At 40.7% G+C, this 17,133-nt stretch overlaps 1 protein-coding gene across 3 annotated transcripts in view; it reads left to right on the top strand.

The window, feature by feature from the left end:
• Window positions 1-9,106: 9,106 nt before the first annotated feature.
• Window positions 9,107-17,133, top strand: part of PLCB4 (phospholipase C beta 4) — a 159,033-nt gene continuing 151,006 nt past the window's right edge. For 2 of the 3 annotated variants that reach the window (XM_007452038.1, XM_007452036.1), the window contains exon 1: window positions 9,107-9,199. In XM_007452038.1, the coding sequence (XP_007452100.1) occupies window positions 9,116-9,199 (84 nt within the window). In that variant the 5' untranslated portion in view covers window positions 9,107-9,115. The remainder of the gene's footprint in view (window positions 9,200-17,133) is intronic. The other variant, XM_007452037.1, reaches the window with a different exon arrangement.

Genomic DNA, 17,133 nt, shown 5'->3' with positions numbered 1-17,133 from the left:
CTCCCAAAGCCCACTGCCTCAATTTTGGGATTATGCATTGTCTATTAAGGCATTCCACAGATGCAAGGTACATCAAGTTGATTGTGGAGATTTAATCCGCTGCTCCTGAGGCTGCTGGGAGAGATTTCCCTTTCTCTTCTTTGTTCGCACAGCTCCTGGGGTTCATCTTTGGATTTGGCCCTGCCTCTGCCTATAGGTTGCCTGAGGGCGTCTGTTCTTCACTCAGACAGGACAGGGTTAAATTAGCAGCTGATTAAGGGGCTCTGGCTCACTCAGGTCTGGGGGAGGGAGGGGTACACAGGGGTGCAGAGGGAGGGGGGAGCCTGCAGCGGCAGAGGCCGGCGTAACCTTGTAGCAGCCTGAGGTATGCCGTGTGTTCTCCCAGGGAGGTTGTCCCTAGATCACAGGACCCTGGCAGTGGCGGGCTGCACAGGCTCCCGGGAGGAGAGGTGTGGATAGTGACCTGTGCTTGCGCACAGGCTTCTTGGTGGCTGCAGCAGCAGTCTTAGCGTCTCATGCCCATCTCTGGTGTCCATGCTGTTAGCCGTGGCTCACTCCCAACTCTGGAGCTCATTTAGGCAGTGCTCTGAATCCTCTCTCCTCAGGCACTGTGAAATAATGGTCTCTTGCCTCTTCGGCAGGTCCAGGCTTTTTCCTGGGCTCCCTCCTGGCTAGCTGTGGCGCACCAGCCCCCTTCAGGCTGTGTTCACACAGCCAACCCCAGTCCTGTCCCTGGGGTCTGACCTCCGAAGCTGGAGCCTCAGCTCCCAGCCCCCACCCGCCCCAGCAGGTGAGCAGACAAACCTCTCTGGCTGGTGAGTGCTGGTCAGCACTGTTCCTCTGTACAGGAATCTCTCCGCTTTGCCCTCTGCACCCCTGTTGCTGCACTCTCCCCCGTGGCTCTGAAGCTTCCCCCACCCCCCGTCTCCACCAGTGAAGGGGCTTCCTACTGTGTGGAAACTTTTCCTCCTTCACAGCTCCCTCCCAGAGGTGCAGGTCCCGTCCCTATTCTTTGGTCTCTGTTTTTTCTTTTTTCTTTTGCCCTACCCAGGTACGTGCCTTTTGGGAGGTCTGAGGTCTTCTGCCAGCATTCAGTAGGTGTTCTGTAGGAGTTGTTCCACAGGTAGATGTATTTCTGATGTATTTGTGGGGAGGAAGGTGATCTCCACATCTTACTCTTCTGCCATCTTGAAGGTCTCTCCCCATAATACTGTTAAGCCAAGGACTTACTAAATATTGAGGAAATGGAACCTCAGAAGGCTTCATACTTGCTGCTCTGAACATCTGACATGGAATCCTCCTTCACCAATTTTGGTCCCTAAACCCGGGTCTCTACCTGAGTCCTTCAGAGAAACTTAACTGAGAGGGAAGAGGTAAATAGCAAGGCACTATCAGGTCAGAGAACCATAGTCATAGACAATTACTTTTAACACAATTTCAGCCACTTAACTTTTTCAAGAGGATCTTGGAGGGCTGGCATGTATACCCAGAAGTCATTTCCAAGGGAATTGCTGCAGGCAGACACGAACAGCCAAACACTGTTTTGAAACAAATCAGTTCTTTTCTTGGGAAACTATATACTTCATCATATTCTAATTTCTTTAAAAACTGGTCATTACAGACTGAAGTATATGTTAACAGTTATTCATTATCTTCAAATGAAGCTGATCCTAAATATCCCGGATAATCAAGCATCTTTTAGACATGTTTTGTAAAATTCTGATATAATGAACCCTGTAATATAATCATAATTATACCTAATAAATTTATAAAGGGAAATCATTTTAATATTTTTATTCGTCTATTTTGTAATTATTAAGTTTTAAGAATATTATGTTTACCTCTTAAGTATGATTAATATTGACCAGGGGAGACAGAGTCAAAGAGTAGATGTTTGTTGTTTTTATTTTATTCCTATTTAATTTGTGTCTTTTATAAATTCCAGGAAATTATTTTGAATCAAATGGTGCTTTATTAATAAATAAATATACTTACTATGTATTTATTTTGAATTTAATAGATGAATCATGGCAAAGGCCTTAGGTTTCTTTAGTTCAGAATTCCTTAAAGACTAAATCTAGAACCACCATAATCTGTTTTATTTCTAAATATAAGTATACTAGAAGTTTCAGAGTTAATACCCAAGTTTTAGTCAGTATTATTAAGTAACTCCTTCCCAAGAGTCAGTTATAACTGGTGTGTGTGAGGCTCCTGATGTACAGTCAAGATTTTAAATCTTGAAAGGAAAATAACATTTTAGAGCTTTATGTATTAGTCTCTTCCTGGTATTTGTTCTTGCCAGGAATTCTGGTGGAAAACATGGACATAGAAATTGATGTATGTGAAAAAAATAATTTTAATGTCATCTTCTCTTTACTTTCAACAACATTTTTCTTGAATATAAAAATTATAGTCACTGTAAATGTTAAAATACAGAAAGTATTAAAAAAATAAAAATCACCTAAAATTATGTCACCACAATGTAACTACTGTTTGTAAAATATTTTGGTGTATATTTTTCTTGTCTTTTTCCTCTATTAAAAAGTGTGTGTGTGTGTGTTTGTGTGTTTAAGGAATGTGTACATAACACCTAAAAATTTGGATCATACATGCAAACAATTTTGTAACCAGCTTTTTTACTTGCTTAATAATATATTGAGAACATTTGTATTTGCTTGCCAAGGGTTGTGAATATTTTTAGAAACTATTCTAAATTTGCTCTTGTTCAGTAAAGAACTATTCATTGAAATCATTATTTTTAACGGGCACAGAATATTTAAATACTATCATATATGTAACCAATTGCTTACTGTTGTTCATATAAAGATGACTTAAATAGCACAGCAGTGCTATTCCCCATAAACAGCACAGCAGTGAGAAAGTATCTTTGTACATAGATTTTGTATACATTTTCAAGGCTATAGAAATGTATTGCAAAATTCTTTTTCATCAAACTATACAAGAATGCCCTTACCTCCAACCCTGGACATTGCCTATTATCATTTTCTTAGTCATGTACCCTTTATATGCTTTTTAAAAAGGTTATTTAATGGCTTGATAAAAATGGAGTTATTTTTAGCGAATGGAGAAATTGTCATTAATGATGCAATATATCAGTGTCAAATTAAATTCTTACTGGAAGTAAAGCCATTTATTTAAAGGCTCTGGATGATCTGCTATAGCTATACTTCTGTTTTTAGAAATATAAGGATTACCTTATTTAAAGATTGAGGAGCAGAACGTTGAAATTAGTTGATGGAGTCAACTAACTGACTTTTTTGTCAGTGGAATTTTTATCCCAACCCTCTGTGTTCTGGGAAACAATGTTGGTTGTTCTCAACATGGGGTCATTTAAGGCCATGGGTTATTTGGTTTAATGCGATTTATATGGTTGGATAGGAAAGGGATTAATTCTTTATGGAACTTTTTTGTTGTAAGGTAGAAGGTAAAAGATAAAAGTTTCACTTAAGAAAATCCATAACTGAGCCATGGTGCCTGTTTCTTTACTTGAAAGCTGTATGTTATCAAGTGGAAGCAAACGCTTTTTCAGACAAATTCATTTGTTCACAAATAGAAACAAAAAGTGGAGAGTGTCTTGGTTGGCTTGGGGGAAGCTGCAGCGTTTATTTAAAGTTCGTATTTATTGCTGAGGTGCAAAATTGTTAAATGGCATTTGGATCCAGGGGAAAGATATACTGTAGAAATTACTTTTCAAAGGGGTATTGGAATAGAAGGACAGGAGTTATCTGAGTTCATTTCTAGATGAAATTCTATTCTACTTTTCTTTCTGTCTTTCTTCGATTCAGTTGAACAAACACATGTTGAATGCCCATCCCTCAAGGCAGAGCTGTCCTTTCTCCTTTTCAGATTGATTTGGCAGCTTGCTATGCCCAGCTTCAGAGGGCCCACCGTATTTGTTTCCTTGAGCTGCTGTTAAAAAAGTTACCACAAACTAGTGGCTGAAAGCAACAGAAGTTTATTCTCTCATAGTTCTGGAGGCCAGAAGTCTGAAATCAAGGTGTCTGCAAGACCACATGTCCTCCAGACTGGAGAGAAGAACCCGTGCCTTGCCTCTTCCAGCTTCTGGTGACTGCCAACACTCCTTGACCTGTGGCCGCATCACTCCAATCTCTGCCTCAGTAGTCACATTGCCTCCCCTTTCGTCTGTGTCAAATCTCCCCGCCTCCCTTTTATAAGGACACTTGTGATAGCATTTAGGACCCCCTGGGAAGATCCAAGAGAATCTCTCCATCTTCAAGATCCTTAACTTAATCACATCTGCAAAGTCCTTTTTTGCTATATAAGGTAATGCCTATAGGTTTCAGATATTAGGATATAGGTATCTTTTGGGGGCCATGATTCAGCCGGCGATACCCAGGACCTTAAATATACCTGATCTCGTGTACATCCCCCTGTCTGCTCTCTACCAGAACATGAGGCATAGGTCCAGAAACAAAAAATTATTGGCCAAAGTTTTGACCCAACTGGCCTGGGGAGATGAGTTGACTCCATAATTGAGCTATAGCATCTGGGATAGGTAGTCTGGTAAGCTTTGAAGACCACCTTCTAGACAGCAGATTTAAAGATGTGGGGCAGAGCAGACCAGCAAACAAAGAGCTGCCCTTCCTCGGTTCACCCCAACTGAATGGGTGAGTGGATGGAAAGCCATCTTCTTGGGTGATGGGCACAACCTCCTTGAGTATTTGGATCCCCACAGCCGACCTGAGCTCCCTGGTGGTCCTCCCCACTGACGCTTTCAGTCCCTCATCATCTTTAGAAGGAGCTTTTTGCCACTTGCTCTGAAACAAGGTCTTCTAGGGACTCCCTCTCTCTCTCGTCCCCTCCCTGCAACCCTGGGAGTTTTTCCTCTGTAGCCAATGTAACAGCTAATCCATTTCAGTTGCATAAGATTAGAAACAAGGAGACTATTTAAAAGCCCACTGGCCTCCCTCCAGTAGTCACTCAAGGTGTTTACTCTGGAAAAAGTACCGAGTTCTATATCCATTCTTTGTGTAAATTCTCCTTTACTTCCCGTGTTCCTTAAGAAGGACACTTTCCTGGGGGCTCTGTGGGGTGAGGTAATGTTCTTCCAGGAGACAACTGAACCATGAAGTGTCTTGTAAATGAGACCTTAGAAGGCCAGCCAGAGAATTTGAGGAGAGGAGCCTTTGGCATGGCAGTGAAAGCGTTTTGTTTTTTGTTTGCTTTTTGGTTTTTCACCAGTTAGCTGTGGGTGGAGCTTTGAGATCATTGCAAACAGAGTGGCCAGTTCCCCGCTCCCTGACTTTTAAAAGAAGTAACTATTTGTCCCTTTAACTTTTTCTGGAGTCAGTTGGATTGTGACACATACCTCATTTATTCCTGTTTGATAATCAATTACCTGGATCAAACTGCTATTAAACATGACTGGCTGGGCCAATGTTTTCTGGTCTGCAGGTCATAGTTGTACCATCTACATAAAATAAGCCAGTCGCTGCCCCTAATGCCAGACCTGAGGAAGTATTTCTGAGACAGTTCAAGGAGCAGACCCCTCCCCCCCAAATCCTGTTTAAAACTGGGAAAATTCAGGATACTCCAATGTCATTTTTCTGAAACGCCATCTAACTTGTTCAGAAATCCAAAGCTCAGGAAAAGTAAGCAGTGAGATGAGCTCCTACCTCCATCGTCAACCTCTTTAGAGATTAAGGTCACAATTACCCTCCTCTTCGCAATAGCTCCCACCAACATCCTTCACATAATTAGACCATTATGATGAAATTAGTACCCAAGGTAGACATGAATATTTTAGTAGTAAGGATAGTAGTGAAATCGGAGAAACATCATGTACTGAGGACGTCTGCCATGTGTCCTTTTACTGAAAAGATCCTGGGAGAACTGGAGTTAAGCCAATGAAAGATGATACAAGTTGATATAAGCTGTCTTTTAATTTCATTTTTGGTATGAGCATTTCATATCGCAAGCCCCTTGTTGCTATTCCCTTTACAATAAAACCAAAGGAGGTATTGAAAGGGATGGTTGGCAGGAGTGGAAACATCATAGAACACATAAAGTCCTGCAGAGGAGAGGTGTTTCACCCACCGGGGAAGCCACCATGTTGTTTCTTCATCCTTCTTTAATGCTAACACTTAGGTCCCTGTAGTTGACTCATCTTATTATAGGTCACTGAACAACACGTCCATGATAGCCTGAGGGGGGTCTGCAGGTCCGTTTTTCTCTGCAGATCTGTTTTACGACATAGAAGGCAGGAATGCACATCACTGCACTAGAAGCTTGCTTTGACACTGCCTTGGGTGGAGGGATGTGTTTGTGGACACTGAGAAATGGGCATGGAAAGACACTGGGAGAGGCAGAGGAAGAGGAACAGAGAAGCAGAGAGAGAGGAAGAGAGACCCAGTCACAGCCATTGTGGGAGATTGAGACAGGGACCAGCCTACTCACAGATGGACTCTCTTCTTCCACTGGCATGGCTTGTCTGCCTTGGCTTTCCATGGGAGGCCTTGGTACTGATGAATAGAGGGCTGCTTCCTGCCTCAGTCTGGGCTGGTTAGAATGCCCTTCATGCTTTCATCAGTGTTTAGCCTGGTCAGTAATAAATATTGGATGAGTTCCTCCTTCAAACACCAGTGGTTGCCATTGTGAAGAAGCTATCTTGAAACGTGACCTAATGTGCTCTTCGGCTGCTTTAAATTATTTGGGACTAAAGATTCATGCATCTGCCTATCCGTGTGATTTCAACTTTTTTTTTTTCCTTTTTGAAATTTGCATTATTTTTTATTTACACAAGCAGCACATGAATGCAGGAATATATTCCCATAATAAAAAAGTCCAGGACAGAGAGAACATGAAAGATATCTTGACTTTCAGCCCCAAGCTTTGTTCCCTCCCCAGAAGTAAGCAGAGTCATAAATTTGCAAGGTTCTTTCCAAACTTTTTAATAATTTATTTATATGCATGAATATTTACCTAGAAAAATGTATAGTTTTGCCGTGTGTGTGTGTGTTTTTACTACACTGTTCATGTCATTCTGTGGCTGTGTATTTAGGTAAATGGTGTCACACTGTTCCTATTCCATATCATTACATGGCTTGCTGCAAAAACGTGGCTTTCATTTAATGGTATGTGTTAGAGACTTCACGTTCAGCTTCACATCATCTTGTAATGTGTACATGTATTAGACTTTGCTCCTTAGTGAATCACACTGATTGTTTTCAGTGTGGAAACATCCCAAATTATTCTGTCAGTAACTTTCTGGAACAGATTGGTTTATATTTTAGCAGAGATTTTTCTCTGTGAGAATAAGCTCTAGGGTTGGTTGGTTGGTTGGTTGGTTGGTTGGTTTCTTATTAACCCTTTGTTGTGTCATTGTCAGAGTCTGATAAGACACTTGTGAAATGAGTTGGGTAGTAGCTTTATTTTATTTTTTATTTTTTTATGTCCTAGAAAAATGTAGGTACACAGGATTTACCTTTGCCTAGAAGATTTGGTAGAACTCACCCGTAAAACCATCTGGGCCTAATCTTTTACTATTTTTTCAATTTCTCCCAAGATCACTGGTCTGTTTAAGCATTCTGCTCATTTGTTGAGCCAAATTTATTTTAACTTTGAAAAACATCCACTTTAAGTTTTCAAATATTTTGGTTAAAGTTATGCATAGTATCTCTTATGGTGTTCACCTTCTCTCTGTATTTACACTCCACCTTTCATCATGGATATTGTGAGTTTACGGTTCTTCCTCATCCTCCTTCCTACCCCAACTCTCTGTTTCTCTCCTCAACACCTGCCAAATTTTATCTAATATATGCATATTCAGAAAATAATTAACTTTTACCATTGTTTTATTATTTGGGGTTAGGTTGTTTGTTTGTTTTTGTTTCTGTTTTTGTTTTTTCAGTACGCGGGGCTTCTCACTGCCGTGGCCTCTCCCGTTGTGGAGCACAGGCTCCGGACGTGCAGGCTCAGCAGCCACGGCTCACGGGCCCAGCCGCTCCGCGGCACATGGGATCCTCCCAGGCCAGGGCACGAACCCGTGTCCCCTGCATCGGCAGGCGGACACGCCCAACCACTGCACCACCAGGGAAGCCCTGGTGTATATATATATAATGTATATATAGTACTCCCATCTTTCATTTCTAAGAAGTTTATAATTTCTACTTTGACTATTCTGCTCAAATCAAGAATTATTTAGAAGTATGTATGTTTATGTTTAATTCCTATGTGTGTAGGTTTTACACACTCTCTGTCATTAATTTACAAGTTGGCCTAGTCATGGTCAGTAAGCATGGCCACTGTAATTTCTGACTCTTGAAAAGTACTGAGATTTTCTCTGTGGCCTAATCATGATCAGATTTTGAGATTGTTATATGTGTTTGAGGAAGCCAGGTACAAAGAGCTCAAATATTTGGTGATTCTTATTGGTGATCCTTTTCATTTAAGACGCCCTGTATACAGCTATTGCATGCACACCATGGTGCAGAATGCTAAGAAACGTGGGTAAAAGGAGCACCCAGTTCTTCCTAAGTGTAGGCAGCCACTCTGGACAATGCCAGTCTCCCTTCAATGTCATACTCACTGCCTATGCTACAAAGCAGACATTCTGTTGTTCACTGCATGGCCCAAGGGAGGAGAGGGTGAGAGAGGGCTAAAGAGAGGACCAAGAGAAATAAAAATTACAGCTTCTCCTACTTGATTCTACAACCCCATCACCTGTCAACTCCCCCTGGCCGTGAGTTCACCTTGTAGTGGAGGCTTGTAGAACCTCTCGTTCTTTGCAGCAGTCCTCTGCTATATGTAGGTTTAGGTGTGTGGTTTCTTTCTTTTACCTGATGACATCAGATTTTATATATACATAATTATTCTATAGGATTTGAAGGGGAAGGGGGAAGCTTCCCAAACAATCACCAAATCATCACCAAACAACCGGGAGAAGGGAATTCAGGGTCAGATGAAGGGAAGAAGAAAAAAAAAAAAAGACAATTTATGGACTTAGTCCAAGTGTATGAAGAAAAGCTTTTGCAAACACATAAATATCAAATGATTAACCTTTGATCTTCACTTGTTTTTTAATTGTGTTCACTAATGAGATACCCTTTTTCATTTTCAGGTCTTAAATATAATCATGGCCAAACCTTATGAATTTAATTGGCAGAAGGAAGTTCCTTCGTTTTTGCAAGAAGGAGCAGTTTTTGACAGATATGAAGAGGTAAAGAAGCATTATTAATCGTTTCTCTCAAAACATTCTTATAATTATTTCATTTTAATCACAGTATTGAGTAAATAGTCTTTGACATAAGTAAGAATATCCTGGAGATTTATAAGTTGGAATAGTTGGAAAGAGTCAAAGTTATGAGATATAATAATAATGATAATGATACTATGATTTACTGAGCACTCTCCCTGTGCCAGATATAATAATAATGATGAAACTATAAATTATTATGTGCTTACTGTGGGCCAGACAACTTTCTAAGCACTTCCTGTGTATTATTTGTTCAATTCCTTATAATAACCTTAGAAGATTGTTGCCATTATTATGCTTGTTTTACAGATGAGTTTCACAGAGTAATAGTTTTTGCTTAATGAAGTGCTTCTGTCAGGCTTTCCTTATAACACTTTCTATTTGTCATAAATGTAGTAGTGATTGGACTTTGTGCTGGTCGCGTGCATTGCTCGTCTCATTTATACACATCAGCTTGACCAAAGCTTTGCGTGCCTCTGCTTCTATTATTTATTGCTTGTGCCCTTGCAAGATGGTGATGGCTCCAGGCTTTCTAGAAACCAGGGGCTTGGGGCCACCAGTCTGTTCAGAAGGTTTAGGATGGAGAGTGGAAGCCTCCCTTGCATTGTTAACATGTTGTTTTTCTTAGAGTTTACTTGAGTTTGAGATGACTTGTGGAGGGGTGTGTGATGATACTGTGTTGCCTCTAAGGTGAAGTAAGATGCAAAACTTGTTCAGACTTCATGCAGAGTCAGAGTTGGTTCCCTTCAAAATCAGTGGAATGTATGTGGCTCATTGTGGTGGCCTCCCAGGGGTTCAGATCATCAGGCCTTTTCGTGAGGTCTGCAGGCTGACACAACTCACTAACTGGTTGACTTGTTTTTTCCAAAATATGTATCATAATACTCTCTAGATTTATACCATAGTCGTTTTGTGTAAACAGAATTGAGAAAGGCAAAGGATGGACCCAAATGTAGTCAGTATTCTTCATATTGAATTAAAGTATTGTGGTGACAGCTATCTATACTACTGAAACTTTACTGCTTCCCTAAAAGAACAGCATTCTGCTCTAAGAAGAAACAAAACAATTTTCTACCACCTGGAGGCAACCACTGTTAACTCTTTTGCAGTTTTCTTCTAGTCTTTTTTCTAATTGTTTTTCCTCTTCCATAGTTGTCATCATAGAGTAATCTTGAGAATACAAATCAGAACCTCTTCTTCCTCTATTTAAAATGCTTCCATGACTCCCTCTTGTAGAATAAAGGCGACTCATCAGAATGAAATACAAGGTCTTCCATAATTTGGCTCCTGCCTAATTCTACAGCCTCATTTCCCACCAGTTTTCTACAAACACTCTCTGCTTTAACCCTAAGAATATGCTTAAAATTCCCCCAATAAACTATTCTATTTCATGCTTTGTGCTTACTGCTGCCTTTTCCTGAAAGGCACTTTTCCCTCCTTGTTTGACTGGAAAACTCCTATTTATCCTTCAGAACCCAGATGAGAAATCTTTACTCTTTGATATCTCCCTTGCCACATTTGATAAGAATTGATCACTCCTTTGTGCTACCACTAAACTACCCTTGCACATACTATACTGCACTCACATTTCATTTAATGTTTTTGTCTTTCTTAGTATACTCTGAGTTTCTTGAGGTCAAGGACCATATTTTACTTATCTTTTTCTCTCCAGGGACTAGCAGAATGCCTACAATTGCCAAATTCACTGTAAATATCTAGTATCAAAAGGGATTTTAAAGGACATGGAAGCAACCTAAGTGTCCATCGACAGATGAATGGATAAAGAAGATGTGGCACATATATACAATGGAATATTACTCAGCCATAAAAAGAAACAAAATTGAGTTATTTGTAGTGAGGTGGATGGACCTAGAGTCTGTCATACAGAGTGAAGTAAATCAGAAAGAGAAAAACAAATACCGTATGCTAACACATATATATGGAATAAAAAAAAATGGTTCTGAAGAAGGTAGGGGGAGGACAGGAATAAAGATGCAGACGTAGAGAATGGAATTGAGGACAGGGGGAGGGGGGAAGGGTAAGCTGGGATGAAGTGAGAGAGTGGCATGGACATATATACGCTACCAAATGTAAATAGATAGCTAGTGGGAAGCAGCCACATAGCACAGGGAGATCAGCTCCGTGCTTTGTGACCACCTACAGGGGTGGGATAGAGAGGATGGGAGCGAGACGCAAGAGGGAGGAGATATGGGGATATATGTATAACTGATTCACCTTGTTATAAAACAGAAACTAACACACCATAGTAAAGCAATTATACTCAAATAAAGATGTTGTTAAAAAAAAAAGGGGGGGGATTTTAGATACAATTGATTCCAACTCAGTTTGGTTTTATTATAGTTTGTTAATTTTCTTGATAATTGAAATGGTGAGAGGTCCTTGAGACCTGTGTGGAAATCTGTACTTCAACACATTCAAAATATTAGAGTAAATCATATCTAATTTTCATCTTTTAAATTAAAACATCAATATCAACAATTTGATAGACTTCAAGCCGAATGCAAAGTAAGTGCACTTGACTACTTTTGTCCACTTTTCACAACTTGGCAAGAAGGCCAAGGGCTAACTTAGAGGCATTTCCAAGCCTTTTCTCCCAGGTAAGTCAGGTCTAGGTTGAGTACCAGCGCCACCATGATGATGGCCATTGCCCTTCATTATAAGCTGGCGAGTGACGTCTCTCCCTGAATCTGCTAGAGTATCCCAAAAGATTTGCGGTTTTCTGAGGCAGTTTCCCAGGCTCTGGAAATCTATAGGATAATCAAAAAATACTTCCTGGCTTCCAGTTCCTCAGAGAAGGTCATTTTGAAGAGATTAAATGTAATCACTGGCTGAGTATCTCTTCTGCTGTCATATAAGCAGAAACCAATTAGAGAAAGAGTACTATTTTTTGATAAAGTGAAATGTGATTTAATGAACTGGAAGTTTATCATCATTGAATCATTTTTATTTCTCATGATTTTTTTTGGTTATTAATCATCATAACTCACTTATATTTAGAAAATACTGATGACTTGCACTTCTAAAGGCATTTACTTTTCTTCTAGGTTCTTCTGAAAATGAGGTAAAGACAGAAGGAAAGAAATTTTAACAAGTATTAAATACATCTCGCTAAGCTTTCAACTTTCTTAAGTGCTATTTTACTAGGATTATAAGCAAAAAATTTTCAGCTTCATAAAGTAAATAATGCCTCTTCATAAAACATATCAAACTGATGTTGACCTTAAAAATAAAACAGTTATTTTATCAGCAAAAGTGGGTTTATTTAGGAATAGCAGAGGAGTTGCAATTCGGGACAAGCAAGCTATAGCAAAAGCCATAGACAAGGCCATAGAACAAAGGAGGGAAATATTATTGTAGAGAGAAAAAGGAGGAAGTCAGGAGGGGTTGTTTTGAACAAAAATCCTTTGGAGAAAAGTGTGAGTTCAGGGAGCTGGCGGGTTACTCAGGGGCTGAGTTGCTGGGCTAGTCAGTATCTTGTGGGAGATGCCATGCGCATCTTTTCCTTTTGGGGACCTGTAATTGATGATTCTTTCCTATTGATGATTCTTCTCTGGGGTCTGTAACTGACAATTCTTCCCATAGTTGATGTCCAGTGGTACCTTGTGAGAGCTTCTCCTTCTGGCCTCCTGACTCCATTTTAGTAAGGTTTCCCTTTATTAATTTTCAAACCAGAAAGCCAAATAGTGTTTCAAATGGGGCTGTAGCCAGTTGTTCTTATTACAGCTGACCTTTGAATAACACAGGTTTCAACTGCATGGTTCACTTTTATATGGATTTTTTTCAATAAATACCTATCACAGTACCACACAATCCACAGTTGGCTGAATCAGCGGATGTGGAACCATGGATATGGAGGGTTGACTGTAAAAGTTATATTCATATTTTCAACTGCACTGGGGTTGGCAGCCCTAAAACCTCACGTTGTTCAAGGCTCAACTGTATTTCCCTATTCTGTAAGATTTAGTTCTTTAGAGTCACGGCCATTAAAATTTTCAAGGTACCAAATATAAGCAGAGAAGGTTTGTTTCTACAGTTTTTTGCATGAACAGCAGGGAGAAATGACAGCTGACAGCAAGTGGGAGGAACACGAATTAGAGAAAACACAACCTGATCATCCCAAAAGGGCCACGGCAAAGGGACCATTTGTGAAGGGGCATAAACGCCTTCAGCACCATATGGCAACTAACATTATCATGACGGTCTGAAGGATTGGGTAAACATTAAATTGTGTTCCACGTATTGGTTTAAAGAAGGCAGGGAAGGGTTTTAATCAGTGGGTGAGCATTCACTAGGTCAGAAAAAAATAGCATTTACTAACCACTGTTTTAAAAATATGTATTATTTTGCCAATAAATGCAACTAGCCAACTGTATTTAAGCATTATTTTATTATTTCTGCTGAGGGATTTCTTCTGAGGTAGCCCAAAATTTCAGGAACTGCAGCCTTTCGTTGTAGCCTCTGATTGTATTCTCCTGCCACTTCGAAAGCTGTTTTTATCTAACTTTACTTGACTTTTAAGTTACTTACATGAAAAATATATTTCATTTCCTAAGTGGTACAAGTGGTGTAAAAAACCTTTAGATATTTTTCTATCTCAGAGGAGAGAAACAGCAGTGCTTTTTAAAACCCATGCAGCCCAAATGTCCCTAACTCAACTGGCATCCTGACTTGCCTTTCATGTCCTTATTAAAGGGCTGAAGACCCCATCCCCTGGCTATTCAGGGCTCTCCCCAGCCTTTCCTAGAATTCCTAGGTGCCTGCGGCCGCCTTGTGATCACTCAGCTCCTCAATGCCTTCTTACCTCTCTGTTCCCAGGACTGTTCCCTGCTCTATTTTATTTCTCTCCCTAAACCCATTATATCACTGAACCTCAGGAACAAGGATGTTGTGTGAAATAGGCTTTTATTAAAAATTTGGTGGTAGCAGAGGAGAATTACAGCATGCAGTAGGAGACAATAGATATCATGAGGAATAAATTTCAGAGGTCAGAGGGGCAACAGGTGTCTCTCTCATTGCCGCCTTTTTTGCCCCACTCTTCCACCAAGAAGCATGTTCCTGTTTCTTTTCTTTTTTGATCTCTCCTTCAGAATCCTTTTCTAATACACCCTTTTCCTTTTTCCCATATGTCTCTTATTCCAATTAGAAACAAACAAACATACAAAAAAAACACCAACTCCCTCTCAAACCAAGGAGGAAAATGGGAAATTCTGGTCCCTTCTCATCCTGAGCAGTGTGGTTCCTTGTCCAGCTGAAACTCTCCCATCCAGACTCTCCTGAGACCTCCGCTTTTGCATAACTTTGAAGAGCAACGGATATACTTAAACACACAAAAATTTTAAAGACCTTTCTCCCTTGAAAGAAAAGTGGTCTGTCGTCCTTCTAGAGAAGTGGTCACCAGCAGAACTTTGCAGTGATGGACATGGTCTGTATCTGGGCTGCCTGTTACCACATGTGAAGAGGGTTGTGATGCACAGTTGGTAATCTCAGGCCTTTTTCCCCCACCTGTGCACAAAATCTAGACTGCACTTATTTTTCTTAGAGTGCAAGAGTTTCTCTTTAGCAAAATTAATTCAGTTTGGCATTTGGAAAACAAACAAACAAAACAACAACAACAGCAGAAGTGGCCAGTGAGACTGAGGAACTGAGGTTGTATCTTAATTAATTTTAATTAAAGCTTACATAGCAACATGTGGCTGGTGGCTCTCTTATTGGACAGCACAGTTTTCTAGACAATTAGCTTAAATTACAACCAGATTTTAAAATACCATCCTCTTTCCCCAGCATGCAGAAAGAGCTCTCAGTTTGCTTAACTGGGATCTGCAGTTACATCAGCCACGTCTTCTTAGTGGCAGCCAGAGCAGAGATTTGAATGTTTTATAGCTGACTCCCCTCCCCCACCACCCCACATCCCAAATCCCAGCTTGGGTTTGGCTGCCCCTTTTCCTCACCTGTGGGATTTTGTATCTGAGGCAGGCTGCCCGGTTGGAGTGCCCTTTTCTGGAGAAGGCTTGGTCTTTATCACTAACCCCTCCCACTCACCATCCCCAAACCCCTCCCCTGCACACACACAGAAACGGAGCCCCTTGGTGCTCACTAATGCTGCCAGGAAAACGGAAACAGTTATGGTAGTTGCCAATCCCAGAGGAATATGGAAGTACAGCATCAATAAAAGCTGAAGTGAGGCCAAGTGGGACAGGCCGAATTTGGCCTCTTTCCAAGGTAGTTCTGAAACCAAACTGTAGGGCACTCAGTGAAGCTCCAAAAGGCCCAGGCACCCTACATACCCCAGGCTGCACATCGGTGAAGCAAATAATTTAACAAGTGTAATTTGCAAAAAACTAAAAACACATCCTCATAGAAAGTATTTTGACTGAAAGATTTATTTAGCTCCTCAGTGAGGACACCAGCAGGATGATAAGTCTAGTTGTAAGAGCACTGGAGGAAAAGAGGAAAGGAAAGCTGCAACAAGCTTTGTCAATTAGATACAAAACCGGTTACTGCCCTGGAGGGTAATAAAACCGTAATCCCTGAGGCTGTCTCTTCTACCAGACACAAATCACATGCATCCCTTACAGAACAAAAAATGGCTGCAACTTATGTAGCTAACTTCAGAAAATCTGGGCCCTAAACTATGGTAAATAATAAGTCAAACAAAGGGGCATTCTTCTAGAGAAATAAATCATCCTTGGGTGAGTCTCTAGACAGCATTCCTGTATAATGTGGAAAGGATACATAGTCATCTTTTTATCTCATTCCCAGTTTTGGGTGATTTAAACTCAATTGTACCCACAGAGTTAGGATATCCAGCTCAAAAAGTAGAAAGTGGAATTGTAGTACATTATTTGTATTTACAGTGAAAGATACTTACAGAGTCGTCATAATGATAACAATTCTGATATTTATTAGTCTTTCAATGTTTAGAGTCAACCTAATGGTAGACAAAATATTTAATTATTATTGACAAAACAGAATGAAAAATCTATTAACTTTGTCAGTGCAAAGTAAGGGTACAGACAGATCTTGGAAAGGAGAACTAGTTGGAGACACAGAGGAAAAACCAGAGGCTTAATATTCTCGGTGGGAGGAAATGTTGATAGTTAGTTGACGGTGCATGAAATAGAGGCTTCTGTCTATTATTTAAGGCCAATCACAAAACCAAAAAGAATGTGATTTCACATTTGGAAGGGAGAGGAGGGAAAGTAGGGAAATGAGTTAAATTGAGTTCCATTTCTGAGTTGTTATCCTAAGGAACCTATCAATATTACTACGTGTGCCTGGTGGATAATTAGTTCAGTTATTCACTGTCTTGCCATGAGTCCTGCTTTCTTCAAGCTCCAGTCCCTACTAGAATTGGACATTTAAAACAAAACAAAAAATGTGTTATATCACTTTATTGTCCACCAAATTACATCCAGATGTCTTGGTTTGATACTGCAGGCCCCCAGCATGTGACCCCAGATGTCCTACCACCCTCACCCCTGTGGTTTCCCCCCACAGTCACATTGCAATGAGGAAGGTGGCAGATTGTACCCCTTGTGGGGTGAGGAGACCAAGGTGGGCAGTGGGTCCAGGGGACTGACCGAGAAGGCCTCAGAGAGCAAGCCCGCTTCGGTCTGCATATTGGTGGGTGAGTCCATTAGCGGATCAAAGGACAGCTAAGATGAGGGGACAGTCCGAGCTCCTGCAAGGGCATGGGTGTGGGATGGGGGGCGTGGCTTGTCTGTCTGGGGTAGGAGGGCAGGTGGTGAAGGCAGGAGCTGCAGCTGCAGAGATGAGCAGTGTCCCACCATAAATGCTTTACTTTCCAGCCCAAGCATTGGCACTAGATCCTGAAGGCTCTAGAGATCCTTCGATGGATCTTTTTTAGCAGGAAAGAG

Source organism: Lipotes vexillifer, unplaced genomic scaffold (genome assembly GCF_000442215.2).
Source record: "Lipotes vexillifer unplaced genomic scaffold, Lipotes_vexillifer_v1.1 scaffold257, whole genome shotgun sequence".
NCBI lineage: Eukaryota > Metazoa > Chordata > Mammalia > Artiodactyla > Lipotidae > Lipotes > Lipotes vexillifer.
The sequence above is the reverse complement of the archived record's forward strand: the minus strand, read 5'-3'. Positions and strand labels throughout refer to the sequence as shown.